We start from the raw sequence: 25,793 nt of genomic DNA, 5'->3' as shown, positions 1-25,793 counted from the left end.
AATGGCGGCTGTGTCGTGTAGATGACCTGAAACGGACTGAAAGCTGGGGTTAATGCCACGGTGCACAGTCATCTCTCCAAAATCCAGACATTGTAAAACAGGATGAAGGAGAGTTCCTAATATTTTGGAAACAGCATCAGGCCATTTGAAAACCCAAAATCCACAGAGAAGCTTGGATGAGAAGAACTGGTGAACCATCCCCCTTAGGCTGTGCATGGTAGACCTAATATTTGGAATTCGGGGTGGAGGGCAGACAGTTGACAACCCTTCTTGTCCAGAGATGTAAAAAAATGCCGGTCCCTCTGTGTCTGTCTGCGCTTCACCCAAAGTTCAGTTCCTCGCCTGTCCTCTCTCCCTTTTATCTATTGCCTCTATTGCAAATAAACGGCAATTGCAAATGTACTGTACATACCAGGGCATGTTCTCTGTTGCTCAGTTCTTAGTATTTCAGTAAAGTACTTAGTACTTCAGCAAAGCTTTAGACAAAGTACCACATGACATTCTGATTAACAAACTAGCTAAAAGTGGTCTAGATGGAACAACTATTAGGTGGATCCACAGTTGGCTACAGAATCGGACTCAAAGAGTATTAACAATGGAACCTTCTCAAACTGGGGAGAGGCAACGAGTGGGGTGCCGCAGGGCTCAGTCCTGGGCCCAGTGCTCTTCAACATTTTTATTAATGATTTGGACGAGGAGGTGCAGGGAACGCTGATCAAATTTGCAGATGACACAAAATTGGGTGGGATAGCTAATACCCTGGAAGACAGAAACAAACTTCAAAGTGATCTTGATAGGCTGGAGTGCTGGGCTGAAAACAACAGAATGAAATTTAATTGGGATAAATGCCAAGTTCTACATCTAGGAAATAGAAACCAAATGCGCAGTTACAAGATTGGGGATACTTGGCTCAGCAATACTACAAACGAGAAGAATCTTGGAATTGTTGTAGATCGCAAGCTGAATATGAGCCAACAGTGCGATATGGCTGCAAGAAAGGCAAATGCTACTTTGGGCTGCATTAAAAGAAGTATAGCTTCCAAATCACGTGAGGTACTGGTTCCTCTCTATTTGGCCCTGGTTAGGCCTCATCTAGAGTATTGCGTCCAGTTCTGGGCTCCACAATTCAAGAAGGATGCAGACAAGCTGGAGCATGTTCAGAGGAGGGCAACCAGGATGATCAGGGGTCTGGAAACAAAGCCTTATGAAGAGAGACTGAAAGAACTGGGCATGTTTAGCCTGGAGAAGAGAAGATTGAGGGGAGACATGATAGCACTCTTCAAATACTTAAAAGGTTGTCACACAGAGGAGGGCCAGAATCTCTTCTCGATCCTCCCAGAGTGCAGGACACGGAATAATGGGCCCAAGTTAAAGGAAGCCAGATTCCAGCTGGACATCAAGAAAAACTTCCTGACTGTTAGAGCAGTACGACAATTTAATCAGTTGCCTGGTGAGGTTGTGGGCTCTCCCACACTAGAGGCCTTCAAGAGGCAGCAGGACAACCATCTGTCAGGGATGCTTTAAGGTGGATTCCTGCATTGAGCAGGGGGTTGGACTCGATGGCCTTGTAGGCCCCTTCCAACTCTGCTATTCTATGATTCTATGATTTTTAAAATTAAAAATATTAAAACGGCAGGATTTTATTTATTTTTTAATAAAAAGGGAACGCTGGTCCTCAAAGCTGGTATTTTATGTAACAGCCAATCTTTCCTGTTTTATATTCTCACATTATCTGACCTTGTCTCAGTAAACAATCAACGGTTACCATTGTTCCACAAGTGACGAATCTCTCTCTTTTATGGTGTAATACATGATACAATTTATTTATCTGTTCCTCTTTGTGTGGCAACTTCTGCTCCTGCTGATATTTTGCAACTAATATGTGCAGAGGTCAAAAATGGCTTCTGACGGCTTTTACATTGTCTTCACTGCATTGTTGAAGTTTGCTAGGATAAGAACTGTGGCTGAAAAGGCAGGAATATTGTTTAAATCCAGTGATTTTTAATATACTACATGAGCACCACATATGCCTAAAACCGAGCTGCTTCCAATGGAAACCGCTCCTGGAGTTTTGGAGTGAAACTGATGCATTAGGAATCTTCCGTGGTTCTGTTTTGATTTCCAAATTTTGTACAGTGTGCACATGAGTGTGTGAGATCATAACACACTCTGAGCCCTTTGAACAGTACAGGATCAAAGTCAAAGGGGATCATTATCCCCATCAAAGCCAGCAAAAAAAGGTATGGATTTTGTTAAATCCATTTCATCTGTGTTTTGTGGATTGACAGTCATCTGTCGTTCCAACATCCACTCACTGACAATCAGTTTTTTTTTTACAAGAATTTTTGTTCTATTTGCGTTCATTTGCGTTAGCGCTGATGCATACTTGGGTACTTGCTGCTGCACATTAATATGGAAGAACGCATGTGTAAATATGTGTCAACGCATTAATATAAATCCCTCCCCAAAGCGAAAAATCCGTGTGATTTAGAAAATTGCCGGTTTTAATCTTATATCAATTTCTGCTGCGTGGTTTTATCCTGGTTGTGCTTTTTATACTGTATTTTGTATTTGTGTTTTTAACCTGTGGGTTGTTTTATGATGGTTTTAATTTTTGTGAACCGCCCAGAGAGCTTCGGCTAGTGGGCGGTATAAAAATGCAATAAATAAATAAATAAATAAATAAATTCTTCAGCATCAGGGCCTTGGAAGCGAATGCTGTGTTGTAGTGCATAAATTCTGCCAGTAGGTGGTGCTCTGGTGTTGCCAACAGCACCCCCTCCCTCCCTTCGACACCCACTCAAGCCTCTACACTTCTCAGAAAACCCTCTACACTTCTCAGAAATCCTCAGAAGTGCACTGTAAAGAGCCTCGTGTGGTGCAGAGTGGTAAGCGGCAGTTACTGCAGCCGAAATTCTCCCCACGGCCTGAGTTCGATCCCAGCGGAAGCTGGTTCTCAGGCCGACTCAGGCCAACTCAGGTCGACTCAGCCTTCCATCCTCCTGAGGTCAGTAAAACGAGTACCCAGCTAGCTGGAGGAAAGGTAACCGCGACTGGGGAAGGCCATGGCAAACCACCCCGCTACAAAGTCTGCCAAGAAAACGTCAGCGAAAGCAGGCGTCCCTCTAGGAGTCAGCAATGACTCAAGTGCTTGCACAAAAGGTTCCTTTCCTTTCCTTATAAATGCGTACATGCGCATATATGATGATACAATGCTACGGAGGCGAGATGATGTAAGCTATAAATTTTATATGCGGAGCTCCGCAGATTCATATAACAGACAAACCGGGAGCGGGGGGAGGGGGAGGAACGAGGCAGCAGAGGAGGATGCCCGTTCCCCCCTCTTTGTTTTAATAAGCTTTCTCTGCGGAGAGAGAAATGCAATAAATAAAAAAATGAATTTGTTTTAAGTAGCTTTCTCTGCGGAGCTCCGCAGAATCAGAGAATTCAAACTAAAACTTGTGTGAAGGAACGAGGCAGCCGATAGGTGGGAAATGGGGAAATCGGCCAATCCCGTTGTCCTTCCCTCAAAGCTCCGCCCACATGTCAAAATGCGATTTAACTCCTCCAGAGACACATAACCATAACATGGTGCAAACTCGGACGTGATCCAAATGCAAATATGAGCATTATCGCGTTTAAAACCCGGCGCTACAGCGAATGGACAGCTGCGTCATGTGTCCTGAAACGCGAATCTGCGCATTTAGGTCGGGGTAAACAAGCCATCTAGACAAGCCCCAGGTCTCCCTTCCTTATTGCCCTGGCGGATACCCTCTGCCCAAGCTGCCAACTGGCCATTCCTCCGGATGCCTCGAACACCAGTACATACTCTGATCAAATGAAGGTGAGGTTCCATCTGATTCTTGGCTGGGGGACAAGGCTCCATTGGAAGGCATCTGCTGGAACTTCTGGGGAAACTCACCTACCCAAGAAAGAGCCCCGATGTTAAGAGACATCGAATGAAAACGCAGAGAGCGAAAGAAGTAGGCACAATAAACTAAAACAAGAGTCCCTCCGCTTAATCATTTCCAGCCCTGGCCTACAGAAGGCAGCCTATAAATATGTCAGAAGAACTTCCAAAAGATGACCCAGGCCATAGCTAGACCTCAGGTTTATCCCTGGATCGTCCAGGGGTCAAACCTGTTCATCTAGGTGACACACAAGGGATCCAGTGCTCAGGCAGGGGCGAACCCTGGATGATCCCAGGATAAACCTTAGGTGTAGCTGTGGCCCCAGTTAGGGCTTTGGAGAACCTTCCTGGGAAGAGAATGTCCACAGTTTGGGGGCACCTTGGGAGGACTGACAGCTAGAGTCAAATGAAGCTGGGTTCAAACCTCTGCTGTGAAGGTCACTGAGCCAGCGTCCTAGCCTACCTCGCAGTGTGAGCAGATACTGCTCAAGATTTGAGGAATGAGTGGGATACAAACAGGCTAAATCTAAGAGATTTTAGGATATGAACTAATTAATTGAACAAATAAGGCTTCCTGAATTTCACACACACACACACACACACACACACACACACACACCATTCATAGGTGGCAAAGGCGGAGGGGGAAAACATTTTTTGGCAATTTTAAACGGGGACAAAAGTTAGGGGGGGCTTGCCAACAGCAGTGGAGCCCTTTCTGTGACCCCCATTTGCCCTCCAGTACCCCCTTAGAAGCTATATCATCATCAACTTAACAGTCTTTTAGCATTTAAAAAAGCTATAAAGACTGATCTCTTCTGGCAGGCCTGCCCAGGGGAATTTTAGGATGCTTTTAGGATTTTTTAAAGGATGTTTTAACAATGTATACGTTTTTAAATCAGTGTTTTATGTATTTTATACTTACTGCTGTTCCCTGCCTGGATCAAAATGGAGAGGCAGGTAAGAAATATAATAAATAGTAATAATAATAATAATAATAATAATAATAATAATAATAATAATAAGGAGGAGGAGGAGGAGGAGGATTTCCTCAGAAAAATGGGAGGGTATCAGTTTATAGCTGCCAGAAAGGTGGAAAAGGACAGGACAAACACTATTCCCCCGCTCATGCGCTTCGCTCCTCTGATGTTTCTCGCCTGCCCAAGGGCCTCCACTTCCCTTGCTCGGCTTCGTCCATTTTCTTCTGCTGCCCCTTATGCCTGGAACGCTCTTCCAGAACATTTGAGAACTACAAGTTCAACTGCAGCTTTTAAAGCTCAGCTGAAAACTTTTCTTTTTCCTAAAGCTTTAAAAACTTGATTTTGTTCTGACTTTATACTGTTAGTTTTACCCTACCCAGTGCCTGTTTACCCTACCCTGTGCCTGTTTACCCTACCCTGTGCCTGTTTACCCTACCCTGTGCCTGTTGGCATTCTCTTCCCCTCCTTATTGTTTTATTATGATTCTATTAGAATGTAAGCCTATGCGGCAGGGTCTTGCTATTTACTGTTTTACTCTGTACAGCACCATGTACATTGATGGTGCTATAAAAATAAATAAATAAATAAATAAATAAAAATTGGCTGGAAGCGTCAATTCCACCCCCAAGCTTTTATCCTCTTGACCATCAAAATTTCAAACTGGAAATTCTTTGCTTTGGTCAGCCCTCGAACTGGCATGGTTGCTAGTCCTCAAGGATGAAAGGGTCACTTTCAAACACTTCCAAGGTGTTTTAAATCAACACTGAAGATGTCCTGACACTGACATCATTCATGTGGTGGGTGGTGGTGGCTGGCTGGCTGGCTGGCTGGTTAAGAGGCGTTCCGCTTGGCATGTGGGCGTTCCCCAAGGCTGGATAATGTTGGCTACCTGAGCTCGTGGCACATGACTCCAGGCTGTCCTTGGTCTCTGTGATGGCCGTTGGCCAGGATTTGTGCACCTGGTGACCCCGCCCACCTGAGGAGCCAATCACAGGACAGGTTTCATTATGACCCTTCTGAGCTGCACGTACGCAAGTTCGTAGCTTTGCGACACAGACACATTCCTTTGGGCAGTGGTTCTCAACCTGGGGCGCTCCAGATGTGTTGGACTACAACTCCCAGAATGCCCCAGCCAGCTCTGCTGGCTGGGGCATTCTGGGAGATGCAGTCCAACACATCTGGAGTGCCCCAGGTTGAGAACCACTGCCTTTGGGTAACGGTTTGCAGGTTGGCCTTCTCCAACCTCGTGCCTTCTAGGTATGTCAGACTATAACTCCCATCATCCCCATTTGGAGGGAAGCTTGGGATAGAGCAATCACCAAGAGCATTGTTTCCAAATTCTCTCTCCCTCTCTCTCTCTCTCTGTTAAAAGGAGCATGAGAGAACGGTGTTGTGTGCTCAGAGTCCCCACCCACAGAAGGAGTTTATCTGTTACTCCTCTGCATGATCCCCAGCTCCCTTTCAATAACCCTCCACCAGTGGACAGGCAGTTCAAATGCATTTCCGCATCTGATGCAAGCTGGTCGTTCAGTGGCTCCCAACTCAGAGATAGGGCAGGACGGCCTGCCAGCCTTCAAGAGGAGGGTGCCTGTCGCGTCTCTGCATGGGCTACTTTAACAACCTGGCCTCCTTCCAACCAGCTTCTTGCTACATCTTCACATCAGATCTGATTGGATTAGTCACTCCTGAGTGAAGACACAGCAGAATGACTTTTGGAGTTCAAAAGTGGGATAAATAACTAATAAACCACGGCTATGTGGATATTTTTTAAAAATCAGTGGATGGACAGAGGGATATAGACCTAATGAAAGGATTATGGGTCAGATCCCAGTAACCTGTTTTCACCACAAGCTGGGCATAAAGGCAAGGGCCCTCCACAGCTTTTTGCTCCAAGTTTCTGGATGTTCAAGGGTAGGCTGCCTCTGAACATGGAGGTTCCATGGGGCCTCCAAGATCCAACTTTGCTGGATCAAACCAGAGGTTCATCAGGTGCATGAGCCTTTTCTCACAATGACCATGTGGCTGCCTTTCAGACCCCCCCCCCCCACAGCAGCACATGGGGGCAATAGCCCCTCCCGTCCCCCCTCATGTGTGGCCCCTGGCATTGGATATTCAAAGCGTAGAAACACCACATATTCATCTTGACTAATAGTTACTGCCAGACCATCCCATGAACCAGCAGTTCCAAATTTTGGGGGGGGGGGGTCAGTGGGCACATTTGGAATTTTGAGGGAGTGTCGTGGGAACTCTCACAAAATGGTTGCCATGTTGGGCAGGGCCAATCACAAAACGCTCCTTTCCCCAAAAGGCAAGCTGGTGGGACTAAAAGAAAGCAACTGGGCCAAGGCAGAGGTGGGAGCTGAGCCCCAAAGTACAAAAACCCTCTTTCAAACCCAAATAAATATGGCTCGGGAGAACAGCCCACCGTTCTGCAGCCTGCCAGTTAAAAACAAAAGTAATTTTTTTTTATAAAACAAAAATCTTAAGAAATAAAATAATAATCAGCAGAAATAGAGAGCCTGGCAGGTCCCCGGCCCTAAACAGACTCTGCACATGGCGAGGAATTCCTTCCTCTTGCCTGTCCTGCAGGCAATTCCGCAGGGTGGAAATTAGAATTCTGCGATCACAATCCGGTTGCAGAATTTATTCTGCCGGTAAAACTGGTGGTACAGAAGAGAACCATCCCCACGTTGGCAAAGGCAGAGGCCCGGGACATGCCTCCCCGTGAGAAGGATGCTTGACAATGCCTCACCTCGCCGATCCGGGTGGGTCTGCATCCCGGGCACAGCAGCCCCATCGCTCTCGGAGGCGACGGCCTCTTTTCCGGTTGCATCGGCGCTGCTGGCTGCAGCAAATTCACTGGTACTGTAGCTGCCTTTTCTCCCCCGAGGCAACGGAGACCTGTTGGGGAGGGAGAGGCCCATATATCTTGACTTCAGCAAAGCTTTTGACAAAGTACCACATGACATTCTGATTAACAAACTAGCTAAAAGTGGGCTAGATGGAACAACTATTAGGTGGATCCACAGTTGGCTACAGAATCGGACTCAAAGAGTACTTATCAATGGAACCTTCTCAAACTGGGGAGAGGCAACGAGTGGGGTGCCGCAGGGCTCAGCCCTGGGCCCAGTGCTCTTCAACATTTTTATTAATGATTTGGACGAGGAGGTGCAGGGAACGCTGATCAAATTTGCAGATGACACAAAATTGGGTGGGATAGCTAATACCCCGGAAGACAGAAACAAACTTCAAAGGGATCTTGATAGGCTGGAGTGCTGAGCTGAAAACAACAGGATGAAATTTAATAGGGATAAATGCCAAGTCCTACATTTAGGAAATAGAAACCAAAGGAATTTTTGATTTTTTAAGGAATTTTTAACTTCTCCCTAAACCCTGATACAATTTTGCTCTTTATGTTTAAAACGTACTCAGATGTAAGCATTTTTGTTAATTTCCATTTTAAAAATTCGTTAAAATCAAGGGATGAACTGATCTGATTCAAACTTGGGGTGGCTAAAACCCTCCTTAGGAGCTATCACCACGCCAAGTTTGAGCTCTTTATCTTTAAAACTTACAAAGATGTAAGCGTTTTGGTTACCTTGGAGCAAAGGAGGGGACATGACCACCTTTACAAAAGAAATTAGTTAAAATGATTGTTCACGAATTGGTTATAAACTGCCTTTTGAGCCAAAGAGTTTTCTAGGAAATTAGGAAGTGAAGAGATAGAGGGCACAGACTGGAGCCATCTAGGACTGGCACAGGATTTGCCAGGAGTACAAGCCCACACACCCCACACCCCAGTGTGGCCCACAGTCCTACCATTTCTGTGACACATAGGCTTCAAAGTCATACTGTGTCTCCGGCTCGTCTCCTCTCTGCAACCCCTTGATGTGGGAGGCATACTGCTGCCCCGGATCGTAGAGTTTGCTGCTCTCGCATAAGGTCTGGAAGTTGACGGGCAGGGGTGCAGTTTGCATGTGCATGATTTGGTAGAAGGAAATGGTGGCCTAAAATCCAGAAAGGGGTGAACGAAAGAAAGAGAGTGAAGCGTGTTCAAATAAAGCAGCATTTCTAGTGGTAGAGATGTAAAATTTCCGGAAATTTTGAAGCCGTGGAAAAAAAACAGTTTTTTCCTGGGGGGGTTCGGGGGGGAAATGGAAATTTTTGGAAAAATTGAAATAATTTAATATTAGCACTTTTTACAGATTGAAAGTCACTTTGTTACTTTTAGGAACATAAAATGTAAGTATGTCCAAGTTGGCTTGGCATAAAATTATTACATTTGGTATATTAAAAGTACAGTGTATTCAAACAATTATTACAAATTGATTTTTTCCCCCTTTTTCTTTTTTCTTTTTGGTAACAAATGGAGCTACAAGCTCCTGAACTGTTAGGAACCTCTTTGGTTCTGCCAGTTTATGAGGAGCAGGCGGGGGGGTGGGGAACCATTTAAAAAAACAAAACAAAAGAAATCACCAACATTAGTAACAAAGAAAATTATTTATGTCTCTGCTAGTCCTCCATTGTCAAGACATAAAGCCCCCATTCCCATAAAAAGAACTGAGAAAAAGGCGGGGCCCAAGGTTCAATGAATATATGCATGAAATTTAATCAGACTCATTTCCTGAGCTATAGCCATCTCTATCAGTTTCAGTCTCTGCTTCAATGGCAGTGCTGCCCCCTAGAGGCAGAAAGGCATCTTGCTCTTGCAGTTGAGAGTTGTAGTCTCAGTTTGCAACCTAGGACGTGCTTGTCCTCGGTGCACAGAAATTGGAATAATCTGACACTGTACAGTTTTTAGAAATCATTTGGAGAAGTAAATATCTGAACACCTTGTCTTAAACATTTTATTCACCATGCTAAAATAAAACATCCCGTAATCCGTTTTTTCTTAATTTTTTTTCAATGAGTGCAATTTCAAAAGCACTCATTTCCCAGAAGGCAGGATTGCCACTTGCCCAAGAATCTCATTACAAGACCAAGGTGGGGGGTTTGAGATCCAAAACCCAAAACTGGTCTTCTGAACCCAAATAGCAGCCCTTAGCCTTGAAGGATCCCAAGTGCAGTTTAAAAAACAAGAAATGGAAAAAGCGAAAAATAATGTTTAAAAAACTTAAGGAAAAAAAAATTAAGGCAGGCCAGTGAGCCTGGCAGGCACAAAGAGAGGTGTCTACAAGTGCACAATGTTGGAGACCCTGGACATACTGGATCTTTGTCACAAGGCCAGGAAACACAGCCAGAGTTGAACACAGAAATCAGCTTCCTGTGTACTGCAGCTCTCATTTAAACAAGAAGCAAGTTCCTAGTTCTCATGGTGATGAAGAGATACTTGAAAGGACGGTGGCTGAACCACATTTGCGGGAAAGCCCAGCCCAACTCACCGATTTGATGACCTGGTCGGTCTGCTTGACCACCTCGTGGATCTGTCGAAGTGCGGTCACTTTGGTGTCCTCCAACTCCTGCTTCTGCGTATTAGCATCCGCGATGCAGGTCCGATACGTTGCCATGGCCTCTTCAGCCTGGAATTCACAAGGAGTTAGAATCACCAAAGGAGGTAAGAGCATGGGCTGTGAGAACAGACGTCCGACACTTGCACTGAGACAACATCAAACTCTGTCCACAAGGACCGAGTTTCTGGTGTCTCAGGTACCACGTTGCCACAGCCAAACACAAGCTGTCGAAATCGTGTGGCTTGTTTCAGTGGCTGAGTGCGGGTTGTTTTGAACCGTGGGCTGTTCGTTGAATGTGTTGTCTGAATGCAGCACATTTTCTGCAGTGTGCCTTGTGAACCGTGAAGTGTGGCTTGTAAGAGAGCTTCGGCTATTGGGCGGCATAAAAATGTAATAAATAAATAAATAAATAAATAAATAAACCACTCTGAACAACTCAGCAACAAACCATGGGTTTTCAAGGTGGCTTGTTCGAGAAGAACAAACCACCCTATTTATTTATTTTATTTTATTTATTTATTTATTTATTTCATTTTTTTTATACCGCCCAATAGCCGAAGCTCTCTGGGCGGTTCACAAAAAATGTCCTGAGTTCAGACAACAGGCTGACCCACAGTTCAACAGACAACCCTCAGTTCAAAACAACCTACACTCAGTGGCTGAGTATGGGTTAGCGTTTTGTGTGAACCCAGTCAGTTTAATATATAATAGAATCATAGAATAGCACAGTTGGAAGGGGCCTAAAAGGCCATCGAGTCCAACCCCCTGCTCAAAGCAGGAATCCACCCTAAAGCATCCCTGACAGATGATTATAATATAATAATAATAATAATAATAATAATAATAATAATAATGATTATGATTATTTATTTCTTACCCGCCTCTCCACTTGGATCGAGACGGGGAACAACAGTGAATATAAAACACATTAAAAACTGATTAAAACATAGCATACATGATTAAAACATCCTAAAAACATTCTAAAATTCATAGAATCATAGAATAGCAAAGTTGGAAGGGGCCTACAAGGCCATCGAGTCCAACCCCCTGCTCAAGGCAGGAATCCACCCTAAAGCATCCCTGACAGACGGTTGTCCAGCTTCCTCTTGAAGGCCTCTAGTGTGGGAGAGACCACAACCTCCCTAGGTAACTGGTTCCATTGTCGTACTGCTCTAACAGTCAGGAAGTTTTTCCTGATGTCCAGCCGGAATCTGGCTTCCTGTAACTTGAGCCCATTATTCCGTGTCCTCCACTCTGGGAGGATCAAGAAGAGATCCTGGCCCTCCTCTGTGTGACAACCTTTTAAGTATCTGAAGAGTGCTCTCATGTCTCCCCTCCATCTTCTCTTCTCTATTCTTTCAGGACAGAATGAAATTAAATTGTATTGGTACACTGCTTTTCTTTTCGTTTCCCCTCTTCCTCCTCTTGTTAAAAGATTTGACCAGTTTTGTATTTCTGTTTACAAACACAACAAAACAATTTTTTTTTAATCCTCCCCCTGCTCCTGCCTCCTCCTCCAGCCCACCTTGTTCCGGGCCTCCTCCTCGAGTCGCCGTTTCTTGTCCAAGGACTTGGTGAAGGTGCCGCTGCTACTGGTCCCCAGCTGCTCCTCTTCCGCTTTGGCCATCACGTGCTTGGCCTTCTCACACTCCTCCGAGCGCTGGATGTACAATTGCTTGGCCTTCCGCAGGTTGCTCTCGGCCTCTTGCTGCAGGTGAAAACACAAGCAACGTCCCTCGCTGGTCGGCAGAAAGCATCCCTCGAGCAAAACCCGGCCCACAGGCTCTTTCTGCTCTCGCTGGACCACGGCAGCCCATCACATTTTTTAATGTTACCAGCCTGTGGAACTAGGCAAAGGTAGGCTGACCCTATGACAAGGAGGACAGGGCTCCTGTATCTTTAACAGTTGTATTGAAAAAGGGAATTTCAGCAGGTGTCATTTGTATGCATACAGCACCTGGTGGAATTCCCTCTTCATCACAACCGTTAAAGCTGCCCTCTTTTAAATCTGGTCACTCTAGTATAGCTCCTGCAGCTTTAACTGTTGTGATGAAGAGGGAATTCCACCAGGTTCTCCATATGTACACATGACACCTGCTGAAATTCCTTTTTTTCAATACAGCTGTTAAAGATACAGGAGCCCGGTCCTCCTTTTCATACGGTCACCCTAGCAAAGGGGCCTTTCCAGGCCTGCTTCTGCCAAAACATAGCAAGCTTCCTGAAGAAAGTGGCAGCTGTCTTTTGGAAATGGAGGGAACACAGACCAGCAGTAGGGCTTTGGTTTGGCTTGTTGAAGGTCCGAAGGTCGATCTCCAGTTAAAAGGACCCCAGGATGAGCTTTCTCGGCCCTGCGGTCCTTGAAAACCAGAGCTTTGAGGTTGTTTCACCGTTGAGGGCTCTTTGGCCTGGTTTATTCTTGGGCCCAGATCTCCCCAGTCCAGAACGCTAACCACTATACCACACAGCTCTCCTTTGAGCTGCTGCTGTAGCCTCGACCTCCCACATTTGTCCCCCAAGGTTTATTTTGGCATTTATATCCTGCCTTTTTTCCTTCAAGGAACCCAAGGCAGCGTACATAATCTTCCTCCTCTCCATGTTATCCTCACAACAACAACCCTGTGAGGTGGGTTGGGCTGAGAGTCTGTGACTGGCCCAAAGTCACCCAGTGGGTTTCCACGGCCGAGTGGGGACTAGAACCCAGATCTCCAGACTCTCAGTCCAACACCTTAACCACTACACCACACTCACAGGCTGAGTATGGGTTAGCGTTTTGTGTGAACCCAGTCAGTTTAATATATTCTCAAGCGCACGTGATGTTTTCCTCACGACGGTCTGCCGAGCCTCACAGTGAATGGGGTTCTGACGAAACTGCCGTGTGGCCTAAACTGATCCCTTTTGGGATGGACTTGGGGATGGAGAGGGGCCGTAGCTGAGTGTGACGGAGCACATCCTTGGCACGCAGAAGGTCCCTGGTCCAACCCCCAGCTTCTCTGGGTAGGGCAAGGAACATATCCTGCCTGAAATCCTGGTGAGCCGATACTGCCAGTCACTGTCAACAATACTAAGCAAGGTAGGCCCATTTATTTATTTATTTGCATTTATATTCCGCCTTTTTTTCTTCCAAGGAACCCAAGGTACATAATCCTCCTCCTCTCCCTGTTATCCTCACAACAACAACCCTGTGAGGTAGGTTGGGCTGAGAGTCTGTGACTGGCCCAAAGTCACCCAGTGGGCTTCTACGGCTGAGTGGGGACTAGAACCCGGGTCTCCCGACTCCCAGTCCGACACTCTAACCACTACACCACACTGGCTCATATATCTCAGTATATATGGCAGCTCCCTATGTTCCTAGGTACCACACAGGCTCTCTGTTATCGGGACTAGCCAACCTGTTGCCCCCTCCCAATTTCACAAAGAGTCTGCGTTCCTCACCAGCTTCCTTTGGGCCCGGTGCCACAGTTCCTTGATCTCTTTCCGCCGCTTTTCATGTTCAAGGCGCCTCATGGACAACGGCTGCGGAAGAAAAAGAGAGGAAGAAAAAAAAGAGGAATCTCCACATTCCTTATTGAGATATTGCAGACTGGGGGAAGGACTGTCGACACGGTCGGCCTCCCATCTTATCAGCCTTACAGACAACGGCACAAGTTCGAGGCAAGCAAGATCAGATCGTGGTGAAGCCATCTCCAACTGCTGAATTGGGAGAGGAGGCCTGCCAACTTTCTGCATCTAATCCACAAAAGCTGAGGTCGTGATGTATTCGTCAGTTTTTAAGGTGCCACAAGACCGTTTCTGTCTCGCTCTGGCCCGTCCCGGGATTCCCCCTCCTCCAACGAAGACCCAGATCTCATACAGCCAAGCGAGCCTGAGCCCCTCAACTCCAGCACCGAGATCCAGAGACGGAGAGATCTCACCAGGCCTATCTCCATGGATGTCCTGGAAGGACCACCTTGGCTCACCTGCCCCAGAAGAACCCCTTTCTCTGAGTCAGAGGCGGTGGCCAAATTACCTCCTGGTTCCAGAGAACCTCAATGCCAGGAAGTGCAGCCTCAGGCAACTAGGCAAAGGAGTGTGCGTACCCAAAAGCTCAAAGTGAGAGAGTTACTCATGGGTAGGCGTCTTCCTGGGATTCAAAGGGGCTTGAAGAGCAGAACTAAGTGCTTACAGCTAGACCTGGGCAACACTCAAGAGACCTGACTATAGAAAACCTCAGCTGAGGTCTTGGAACTTGCTGAAACGATGTGCATCTTTCAGCGCCTGCTGGTGGCTCCTGGTCCCCTGCTTAATACCCCACTTTTGGGACAACAGTTACTTCCATTTTCATAGACTCAAAGAATAGTAGAGTTGGAAGGGGCCTATAAGGCCATCGAGTCCAACCCCCTGCTCCATGCAGGAATCCACCCTAAAGCATCCCTGACAGATGCTTGTCCAGCTGCCTCTTGAAGGCCTCTAGTGTGGGAGAGCCCACAACCTCCCTAGGTCACTGGTTCCATTGTCGTACTGCTCTAACAGTCAGGAAGTTTTTCCTGATGTCCAGCCGGAATCTGGCTTCCTGTAACTTGAGCCCGTTATTCCGTGTCCTTCATTCTGGGATGACTAAGAAGAGATCCTGGCCCTCCTCTGTGGGACAACCTTTTTAGTATTTGAAGAGTGCCATCATGTCTCCCCTCCATCTTCTCTTCTCCAGGCTAAATGTGCCCAGTTCTTTCAATCTCTCCTCATAGGGCTTTGTTTCCAGACCCTGGCTTCACCTTTTTGGATGACCCTTGTTATTGAAAGGTACTACTGTGTCTGACCTCAGCCTGATGTTGACCTTGTTGTGTGGATTTGGCTATTCTTTGCTCAAGGGCCTGGTTTTGACCCGGCCTTAGCAGAACACTTCGTTGCTTTTGCTGCCACAGACCCCTTTCAGCTGGGGGCTTGTGGATGTCTCCCCACCCTCCGGCTCCTTCCATCGCCGCCTTTTTACCTGCAGGAATGTTTCCGTGCGCAAAGTTATGGCAGCTTGCAGGGCGGCGACGCCATACTCCATGTCTTGCTCCAGGGCCAGAGAATAGATAGAGAGAAACGGCATGAAGGGCTGAGAAGACGGCAAAAAAGAAAACAAGCAAAACACACCAGAGTTGCAAGGATCTATCATGCAAAGAGGAAGGACGGCGCTCTCTAACAAGATGGCTCAGCCAGGCTCATTCCAGGTTCTTAGCTTCGGGCAATTCAACGAGCTCTTACATCGCTTCAGATCTTTGCAAGTTCTCTCCCCCCCTTTTTCTCATAGAATCATAGAATAGCAGAGTTGGAAGGGACCTACAAGGCCATCAAGTCCAACCCCCTGCTCAATGCAGGAATCCACCCTAAAGCATCCCTGACAGATAGTTGTCCAGCTGCCTCTTGAAGGCCTCTAGTGTGGGAGAGTCCACAACCTCCCTAGGTCACTGATTCCACCGTCGCACTGCTCTAACAGTCAGGAAGTTTTTCCTGATGTCCAGCCGGAATCTGGCTTCCTTTAACTTGAGCCCGTTATTCCATGTCCTGCACTCTGGAAGGATTGAGAAGAGATCCTGGCCCTCCTCTGTGTGACAATCTTTCAAGGACTTGAAGAGTGCTATCATATTACCCCTCAGTCTTCTCTTCTCCAGGCTAAACCTGCCCAGTTCTTTCAGTCTCTCTTCATAGGGCTTTGTTTCCAGACCCCTGATCATCCCAGTTGCCCTCCTCTGAACATGCTCCAACTTGTCTGTATCCTTCTTGAAGTGTGGTGCTCAGAACTGGGCACAATACTCAAAATGAGGCCTAACCAGGGCCGAATAGAGGGGAAACCAGTACCTTGTGCGATTTGGAAGCTATACTTCTATTAATGCAGCCCAAAATAGCATTTGCCTTTCTTGCAGCCGCATCACACTGTTGGCTCATATTCAGCTTGCGATCTACAACACCTCCAAGATCCTTCTCGTTGCTGAGCCAAGTGTCCCCCATCTTGTAACTCTGCATTTGGTTTCTTTTTCCGAGATGTAGAACTTGGCATTTATCCCTATTAAATTTCATTCTGTTGTTTTCAGCCCAGCACTCCAGCCTATCAAGATCCCTTTGAAGTTTGTTTCTGTCTTCCAGGGTATTAGCTATCCCACCCAATTTTGTGTCATCTGCAAATTTGATCAGCGTTCCCTGCACCTCCTCGTCCAAATCATTAATAAAAATGTTGAAGAGCACTGGGCCCAGGACTGAGCCCTGCGGCACCCCACTCGTTGCCTCCCCGCAGTTTGAAAAGGTACCATTGAGTCCGATTGTATAGCCAACTGTGGATCCACCTAATAGTTGTTCCATCTAGCCCACTTTTAGATAGTTTGTTAATCAGAATATCATGGGGCACTTTGTCAAAAGGTTTGCTAAGTCAAGGTATATTACGTCCACAGCGTTCCCACCGTCCACAAGGGAGGTTATCCAATCAAAAAATGAGATTTGGCTCTGTGAGGCGCCTTGCACCCGCACTTGCGTTCCTTCCCGGCACCTGCACGGGAGGGAAGGCAAGTGTGAATTGTCCAGCCCCACGCCTCTGGAAAAGGTAAAGAAAAAAAAACTGGGGGGAGGAGGAGAGAAATAGGGTTGTTCATCCACCCCTTTTGTTTTGTTTATTATATGATCTATAACTGCGGAGCTCCGCAGATACAGATAAGGAAAGAAAAAAAGAGGGGTGGAGGACCGAGGCAGCCAGAGAAGGACGCGAGCAGAGGGACTCGGCAAACAACTTCTCCTCCCTCTGGCTGCCCGTTCTTCTCCTCCTGCCCCCCATTTTTATTTATTTTTAATTCCCAGAGGAGCGGGGCTGCCTGTGGTGACCAATCAGGGGGTGCCATGGGCTCCGCTGCCAAAAAAGTCAGGGTAAATGCCCAACTTTTTTGGAGCAGAGTTTCCGGGGTTTGCCCCCGGATGGCTTCACAATGGTGGCTGCATCCTGTAGTTGACGTGCTGCTAGCGCGAAGCCACCCTTCGTGTAGATGTGCCCCTGATGAAATTCCCTATTCTGTGCAACTGTTAAAGATGCAGGAGCCCTGCCCTCCTTTCCATATGCCCCCCTAGCACAGCTGATAGGTTTAGGGGTGGCTGGGTGGTGGGGTGGGAGAGAAAGAGCTCAAAACAACCGTTTTGGGGTTTTTCAAACAGGTTCCCTGTGGACATGGCCTCCTGGCATGTCCCAAGCCACCTTGTCAGAAATGGCTGCACCCCAGTGCATGATGGGTATGGGACCACATGCCTACCTCCTGGGTGATGGTTTGCTTGCAGGTATTCACCATCTTCTGAAGCCCTTTGGCAAATTCCACTTCTGTGGGGAGAAAAAGAGAGGGAGGGAGAGGTTTCACTCTTCCGGACGAAGTATTGGAGTAGAGGAAGCCCAGCCTTGCCTTCTCCCTCCTTTTGAAGCTCACCCAGAGTTGTCCTCTTCTCCAGGTAGTAGATGAGGTCTTTCATATACTTAGAGATGTTCTTGGCGTACGTGAGGGCCACCTCCACCCCTCCCTCACACTTCTGGAGCAGGACGTCCACCTCTTCCGCCGACAGACGGACTGCCCCACGCAGAAGGCAAACAAAGGAGGGTTAGGAAACAAGCACAGTCAGGGATTTTACACATCCGAATGTCTGGATTTTATTTTATAAAGCTTCCCGGGCTGCCCTTCAGCAAAGCCCTCCAAAGCGACTAAGGCTAAAAACAGGGACATACCTACAAAAATAAACTGTCTGGTAAAAGATGGGGAGAACAAAATTGTCTTGGCATCAAAAAGTAGTGTCTCTGCAGAGGCTTATCCACAACTGTAGGGGGACACCACTGAAAAGGCCCTGTCTTACTAGTCACTACTAACCTCCTCTCTGAAAGTAGTGAGAAAAAAATTCCGCTCTGTGTTATTTTTATTGCAGGGGTGGGCAAGCTGTGGCCCTCGGTCTAATTTCAAAATTCCTCTGCAAGCAATCAGTTCATACCTCTGGCAAGTGGGATCTGTCCCTCCTGTGGAAGGACGCTGGGAAAAGGGAGAGAGAGACACACAGAGAGAGAGAGAGAGACACACACACACACACACAGAGGCTGGCAGAAACTGAGAAAGAGAAGGGGGTGGCCCTGTCCACTGCTGACTTCTGTCTGTGCTGGCATGTGGCCCCCGACAGGTTGCCCCCCCCCCTGGGAATGCTGCCCTGAACAGAAAAAAGGTTCCCCACAAATGTTTATTGATTCATAATTTTGCTTTGTGATGCGTTCCTGCGACGCCACCCCCTCACACCCAAGGCTTTGACGCACACACTTCCCTCAGGCTAAGCACCACCACTTAAATACCTGAGGAAGAAAGTGCAAAAGCCGGGTTGCAGTTAAACCTCAAAAAAACCAAGATTATGGCAACCAGCTTGATTGATAACTGGCAAATAGAGGGAGAAAACGTGGAGGCAGTGACAGACTTTGTATTTCTGGGCGCAAAGATCACTGCAGACGCTGACTGCAGCCAGGAAATCAGAAGACGTTGACTTCTTGGGAGGAGAGCAAGGACAAATCTTGATAAAATAGTTAAGAGCAGAGACACCACGCTGACAGCAAAGGTCCGCATAGTTAAAGCCATGGTATTCCCCGTAGTAACCTATGGCTGCGAGAGCTGGACCATAAGGAAGGCTGAGTGAAGGAAGATAGATGCTTTTGAACTGTGGTGTTGGAGGAAAATTCTGAGAGTGCCGTGGACTGCAAGAAGATCAAACCAGTCCATACTCCAGGAAATAAAGCCAGACTGCTCACTGGAGGGAATGGTATTAAAGGCAAAACTGAAGTACTTTGGCCACATAATGAGAAGACAGGATACCCTGGAGAAGAGGCTGATGCTAAGGAAAGTGGAAGGCAAAAGGAAGAGGGGCCGACCAAGGGCAAGAGGGATGGATGATATTCTGGAGGTGACAGACTTGACCTTGGGGGAGCTAGGGGTGGCAACAGCCGACAGAAAGCTCTGGCGTGGGCTGGTCCATGAAGTCACGAAGAGCCGGAAGCGACTGAAACGAATAAACAACAACAAAAAGGGTAAAAAGAAAAACATAAACTTTCCCTTATAGCAGAGGGAAAAGGTAAGGAGTTTTGGAAAGGGCTTTTCTGTGAATAGAGCAGGCTGAAGGGCAACACACAACAAGAATCTTGACATTACACAGTCATAGAGAGATTACTTTTTTGTAGTGTTTTTTCAATGTCTGTCTGTCCATCATTAATGTAGAGCTGAGGAAAGCCACGGCAAAGGCTGTACTTACTTGAACTGAAGTCTTTCATGCTGTCCGGCACCTCTTCTAGACCCTGACCAGTAATCCCTCCATATAGATTTTCCATAGACTGTGGGAGTAGAAGGAGGAAAAATAGTAAGTGCTAAAGTTTCTGAGGACACCTTTGGGTGCTGCTCCCTTAGTTTTTTCACATCACTCCCCAGACTCCACCTTTCTGCAATACTATAAGTGAGAAAGATCTTGAAATTGTTGTAGATCGCAAGCTGAACATGAGCCAACACTGATGTGGCTGCAAAAAAGGCAAATGCTATTTTGGGCTGCATTAATAGAATTATAGCTTCCAAATTGCGCGAGGTACTGGTTCCCCTCTATTCGGCACTGGTTAGGCCTCATCTTAAATACGGCATCCAGTTCTGGGCGCCACACTTCAAGAAGGATGCAGACAAACTGGAGCATGTTCAGAGGAGGGCAACTGGGATGATCAGGGGTCTGGAAACAAATCCCTATGAGTTCAGACTGAATTCTGGGAGGTGTAGCCCAAAACATTTGGCGGGCACAAGGTTGATGTAGCCCAAGGCTGCCTGATCTGCAAGGCTGCAGGCAGGAACGCCTTTCCAGCTGCTACCTGGATTGTGGTGGACAGATCGATGAAAATGTCCACCCAGTGTGCAGCCGCTGTAAAGGAGGCAAACTCCCATGTTAGGCATTATCAGAAAAGGATTTGAGAATAAAACGGCCAGTATTGTACTGCCCTTATACAAATCGATGGTGCGATCACACTCAGAGTACTGTGTACTGGTCACCAGACCTAAAAAAGGGTATTATAGAGCTGGGGAAAGTGCAGAAAAGGGCAACGAAAATGATGAAGGGGCTGGATCACCTCCCCTACGAGGAAAGATTACAACAGCTGGGATTGTTTAGGTTGGAAAAAAGGAGGCTGAGGGGAGACATGATAGAGGGGTACAAAATGATGCATGGTATGGAGAATGTGGACAGGGAGACATTTTTCTCCCTCTCTCAAAATACTAGAACCCAAAGGGGTCATCCCATGAAATTGATTGGTGGAGGATCGAGGACAAATAAAAGGAAGTCCTCCTTCACACAGTGCATAGTTAAGTTATGGAACTCACTATCACAAGATGTAGCGATGGCCACCAATTTGGATGGCTTTCAAAAGGGGTTGGATCAATTCCTGGAGGCGAAGGCTATCCAGGGCTATTAGCCCTGATGGTTGTGTGCGATCTCCAGTATTCGAGGCAGTAGGCCTGTGTGCCCCAGTTGCAGGGGAACATGGGCAGGAGGGTGCTGTTGCACCATGCCCTGCTTGTGGGTCAAAAGCTGGCTGGCCCCTGTGTGAACAGAGTTCTGGACTAGATGGACCCTTGGTCTGATCCAGCATCAGGGCACTTTTTATGTTCTTATGCCAAGGATTGAACCGGGGGCCCTCTGCAGAATGAATCGATCCTCCTCACCTGGTTCTGATCACTGGGTGGGATGGAGAGGAGAGTGCTGCTGTCCACTTCCCCCAGGAGGAATTCAGAGACTCTGGGGGGGAAAAGCATAATTAGGTTTATAAAGAAGCCGGGGAGGGTCCATAAAAGTGCCCCAAAAACCCGTGGAGCAGAAAAAGGACTTTGCCGCTTCTTGATTTGCTTGTAACCCACTGCTGTTTGCGGTAAGTACAGACTTCTGCAACTGGGTGACCTTCAGATGTGTTGGACTACTGCTCCCATCATCCCCCAGCCAGTGAGCCGGTCCCATCTGACCCAGACTCCGGAGAGACCTCTTTGGAGGAAGAGGCTTGAGCCCCCGTGGGAGACCCCACTGCCCTCCAACTGAAGGCTGCTCCAATGCTCCAGAAGCTCCGAAGAAAATCCTTTGCCTCGCTGCAGCGATCCATGCTCTGATAACCTCTCGCTTGGATTACTGCAATGCGTTACACATGGGGCTGCCTTTGAAAACGGTCCGGAAGCTTCAGCTGGTACAAAACAGGGCAGCACGGTTTCTAACAGGGACTGGCCGATGAGACCACATCACGCCAGTCCTTTTCCAACTTCACTGGCTGCCAGTCCAGGTCCGGGCCCGATTCAAAGTGCTGGTATTGACATTCAAAGCCCTAAACGGTTTGGGGCCAGGTTATTTGAAGGAACGCCTCCTCCCATATGTACCTGCCCGGACCTTAAGATCATCTACAGGGGCCCTTCTCCGTGAGCCCCTGCCAAAGGAAGTGAGGCAGGTGGCTACTAGGAGCAGGGCCTTCTCCGCTGTGGCACCCCGGTTGTGGAATGAGCTCCCCAGAGAGGTCCGCCTGGCGCCTACACAGTACTCCTTTCGTCGCCAGCTGAAGACCTTTTTATTCTCCCAGCATTTTAACAGTCTCGAAATAAATTTTAACTTGGTGTTTTAAATTTGTAATTTTGCACTGCTGCTGTTTTTATCTGGTTGAGCTTTTATACTTTATTTTATATTATGGTTTTATACTGTTGTTTTATACTTTGAATGTTTTTAAATTTTGTGAACCGCCCAGAGAGGTTCAGTTGAATCAGTAACCTAGGGAGGTTATGGGCTCTCCCACACTAGAGACCTTCACGAGGCAGCTGGACAACCATCTGTCAGGGATGCTTTAGGGTGGATTCCTGCATTGAGCAGGGGGTTGGACTAGATGGCCTTGTACGCCCCTTCCAACTCTGCTATTCTATGATTCTATGAGAGCTCCGGCTATTGGGCAGTATAGAAATGTAATAAATAAATAAATAAATTAGAGGAAGGTTCTGCCACATGACGTGTCCCGATTTGTGGCCATGTGCGGTTCGTGCCTCCATCTGCAAGCACTGAGTGTTCCGCACTCAAACATCCGGGGATGTCTGCTGATGTGTAAATCAACTCTCTGGCCTCCACCTTCCCTTTAAACCCAAACTGAAAAGCCACGGCCCATCTCTTACAAACATCCCATATTCATTCCCCTGCAATTGTTGCAAGCCTCTGCCCTGAAATGTTTTAAATAATAAATAAATAAATCCATCCACTCCCTCATTCCGCTCTTCCTCAGGTAAGGCAGCCTCTCCTGTCCATTCTTTCAGAGATTGGTTTTGTATCAGGGTCTTCATACACTCACAGGCCTCATCCAGGAGAACTACTCCAAAAGGGCCATTGAGGATCCTGGCTTACCACTGCATTTATTTTATTTATTTATTTATTTAATTACATTTATATACCGCCCCACAGCCGAAGCTCTCTGGGCGGTTTACAACAATTTAAAATAGTAAACATTAAAAGTATACACAAATTAAAAAAAACATAAAAAACAGTATAAAAACAACAGTATCCATTTAAAAACAACAATTCTGGGGTCCATTAAAAACAAACTTAACGTTGTTAAATGCTGTTAAAACGCCTGGGAGAAGAGAAAAGTCTTGACCTGGCGCCGAAAAGATAACAACGTTGGCGCCAGGCGAGCCTCATCGGGAAGATCATTCCAGTCGGGGGGCCACCACTGAGAAGGCCCTCTCCCTTGTTGCCATCCTCCGAGCTTCCCTCGGAGTAGGCACTCAGAGGAGGACCTTAGATGTTGAGCGCATGGAAGAGGCGGGACGGGGGCAGCGGGAGGGAGCCCGTTCCGTGATTCCGAAGTGCGTAAAGCAGGAGCATTTCAGCCCGATCTACTGGTGAGTGGCGCCAAAAGGCAAAAGGGCAGGGCCCAAAATATCTACATCTTTTAGCCTAGAGCTCTTACTGCCTGTAACAGCCGCAGGGGAGGTACAACGACCTTTCAGGGTGGGGGTAACGGCACAAAACACAGGAGACCACCAAATGATCAGCGGCCAGGGGCGTGTCTATATGGCTTGTTTACCCCAACCTAAATGCGCATATTGGCAATTTAGGTCACATGATTGGCAGTGCCGGGTTTTTAACTCGATAATGCGCATCTTCGCATTCGCGATTTACCACGGCTTTTAGATCAGATCCGAGTTTGCACCGCAGTATGGCTATGTGTCTTTCGGGGAGTTAAATCAGATTTTGACATGTGGGTGGAGCTTTGAATGCAGGACGTGATTGGCCAATTTCCTGATTTCGCACCAATCGGCTGCCTCGTTCGTTCGCACCGATTTTATTTTGAAGTCTCTCTGCGGAACTCCGCAGAGAAAGCTTCTTAAAACACATTTATTTATGTATTTATATATTTAGCGCATTTCTGTACCGCCCGATATGCGAAACTCTCTTGGCGGTTCACAAAAACAAAGAGGGGGAAACGGGCAGCCAGACGAAGGAGACGTGTTCTGCTGTCTCGTTCCTTTCCTTCTGCTGCCTCGTTCCTTCCCCCCCACTCCCGGTTTGTCTGTTCTATGAAGCTGTGGAGCTCTGCATATAAAATGTATAGCTTCACGCCTCTCTCCTCTGTAGCTTCGTATATGCGATAATGCGCACATGCGCATTTATAACTCACTATAAAAAATAAATTCAGTTAATAAATCCGTGTTGCTGCTGCAGTGTGACACTCTTTATCTACATTCAAATCAACAAAAATTCAGGTTTATATTTAACGAGTGGCAATCCTGTTGTCGTATAGACGGGGGCCAGGGAAAATTGGGGAACCTGGAAGGCCCCTAGGCCCAAGGTTCCCCACCTCAGGGTAAAGCAACTGTCTGGATCCTGTCCATCCCAGACTCTGGAGAGACTCCGTTGGAAAGAGAACCTTCCTCTCCAACTGAAGACATCGTAATCCGAAGGCAACTTGAAGGACCCCATCTCAGGGACTCCTTGCCTGGCCTCCCAATAACCCCTCCAGTCTCAAGCCCTGGACCCCAATTCTCCTCCTTTGCCCCCCTCCCTGTCAGCTCTCAAGAGTGAAGGCAGCAGCAGAGTGGATGGGAAGAGCAGGACGTCCCGTGGGTTGTAGGGCTCCGCTCAGGAGAAGTTCCTTCTGCAAGCAATGACTCCGTAGAGGACCAAGAAGAAAAAGGGGCGGAGGGGGTGTCCATCTTCTCCGGACCTTTGCTGGGTTAGCCACGGCCCTTTGAGCTCCGTCACTCCTTGGCGTGGCTCCCAGGCTAAGGCAGGTCATGAGCAACCACCCTTAGGCGAGCCGTTTGCTTACGTGCTACTGAAGGAAACCGCAATCATCTCCACGGCCTTTTCAAATTCTCGTTTGTCTGCTTCGTTATTGGCTTCATAATGGAACCCTGCATATTAAGGTGGGGAGAAAGCAAAATTGGGCTCCATTCTCCATTACACACGGCACAGGGATTTTGGAGTTGTACCACCGCAGATGGGACGTGTGTGCTTCTGAGCATGCTTTTCCACGCCTCCCAAGGTTAAAAAAAAAAATGTAGTAAACTAGTATGCCACAACCGAATCATAATATTATTTAAGCATGAAACAACAACAATTAGCAAAAGAAAAAAAAAGATTAAAAATTGCAAGTATATCAAACAGAGAGAGTGAGTCGGAAACTTTGAACCATGCAGTTTCGGTGAAACAAGAAGGCACTGCAGGGCGGCTTAGTTTACATGCACATTTGTCCATGTGGGTGTGTGCTGCAGATGAGATGATAATAATAATAATAATAATAATAATAATAATAATAATAATAATAATGAATAATAATATTTCTTACCCGCCTCTCTGTTTGGATTGAGGCGGTGAGCAACAGTAAGTATAAAATACATAAAACTGAATTAAAAACATATGAATGAATTTTATTTACGGTCACAAGACCAGTAAAACAACACAACAATATGAGCACATATAATATTCCCAAACCGACGGAATAAAATGGGACTATGAATAAAACAATATGTGATAACAATTAATTAGTACTTGTCCCGCATATTTTAAGAGATTAAAACATGATCACAATCAGATGATATCATCCCACGCCGACAAGCAATTGCTGCAGCACAAAATTTAGCCACCTCGGAGGTTATCTGAGAGTTCTGATCAGCCAGAAGATAGTCTGTATCAGATCTCCCAGGTATTCCTTGTAAAATAGGAGTGATGAAAGTATGCTGAAAATCACAATAAAAGGAGCAGTACAGCAATACATGATCCACAGCTTCTATCATGTCAGCTTTACAGGGGCATAGGCGCTTAGAATATTATTATTATTATTTATTTATTTATTTATTTATTTATATAGCACCATCAATGTGCATGGTGCTGTACAGATAACACAGTAAATAGCAAGACCCTGCCGCATAGGCTTACAATCTAATAAAGTTGTAG

General features: G+C 46.8%; 1 protein-coding gene and 1 non-coding gene across 4 annotated transcripts in view; one reads left to right on the top strand and one right to left on the bottom strand.

The window, feature by feature from the left end:
• ARHGAP45 (Rho GTPase activating protein 45) overlaps window positions 1–25,793 on the bottom strand; it is a 77,904-nt gene that overhangs the window by 17,080 nt on the left and 35,031 nt on the right. For 2 of the 3 annotated variants that reach the window (XM_063147247.1, XM_063147246.1), the window contains exons 4-16: window positions 24,667–24,751; window positions 21,044–21,116; window positions 19,602–19,680; window positions 17,759–17,896; window positions 17,591–17,655; window positions 15,307–15,417; window positions 13,773–13,853; window positions 11,866–12,048; window positions 10,272–10,409; window positions 8,710–8,897; window positions 7,643–7,791; window positions 5,780–5,866; window positions 3,830–3,922 (exon numbers count right to left, since the gene is read on the bottom strand). In XM_063147247.1, coding sequence (XP_063003317.1) covers window positions 3,830–3,922; window positions 5,780–5,866; window positions 7,643–7,791; window positions 8,710–8,897; window positions 10,272–10,409; window positions 11,866–12,048; window positions 13,773–13,853; window positions 15,307–15,417; window positions 17,591–17,655; window positions 17,759–17,896; window positions 19,602–19,680; window positions 21,044–21,116; window positions 24,667–24,751 — 1,470 coding nt within the window. The remainder of the gene's footprint in view (window positions 1–3,829; window positions 3,923–5,779; window positions 5,867–7,642; window positions 7,792–8,709; window positions 8,898–10,271; window positions 10,410–11,865; window positions 12,049–13,772; window positions 13,854–15,306; window positions 15,418–17,590; window positions 17,656–17,758; window positions 17,897–19,601; window positions 19,681–21,043; window positions 21,117–24,666; window positions 24,752–25,793) is intronic. The other variant, XM_063147248.1, reaches the window with a different exon arrangement.
• On the top strand, window positions 13,146–13,238 carry LOC134413256 (small nucleolar RNA SNORD35). The gene has a single exon (XR_010026457.1). It is a non-coding gene; the product is annotated as a small nucleolar RNA SNORD35 (small nucleolar RNA).

The sequence above is a fragment of the Elgaria multicarinata genome, chromosome 23 (assembly GCF_023053635.1).
Source record: "Elgaria multicarinata webbii isolate HBS135686 ecotype San Diego chromosome 23, rElgMul1.1.pri, whole genome shotgun sequence".
Classification (NCBI taxonomy): domain Eukaryota; kingdom Metazoa; phylum Chordata; class Lepidosauria; order Squamata; family Anguidae; genus Elgaria; species Elgaria multicarinata.
This window is presented reverse-complemented; position numbering and strand designations above follow the sequence as displayed.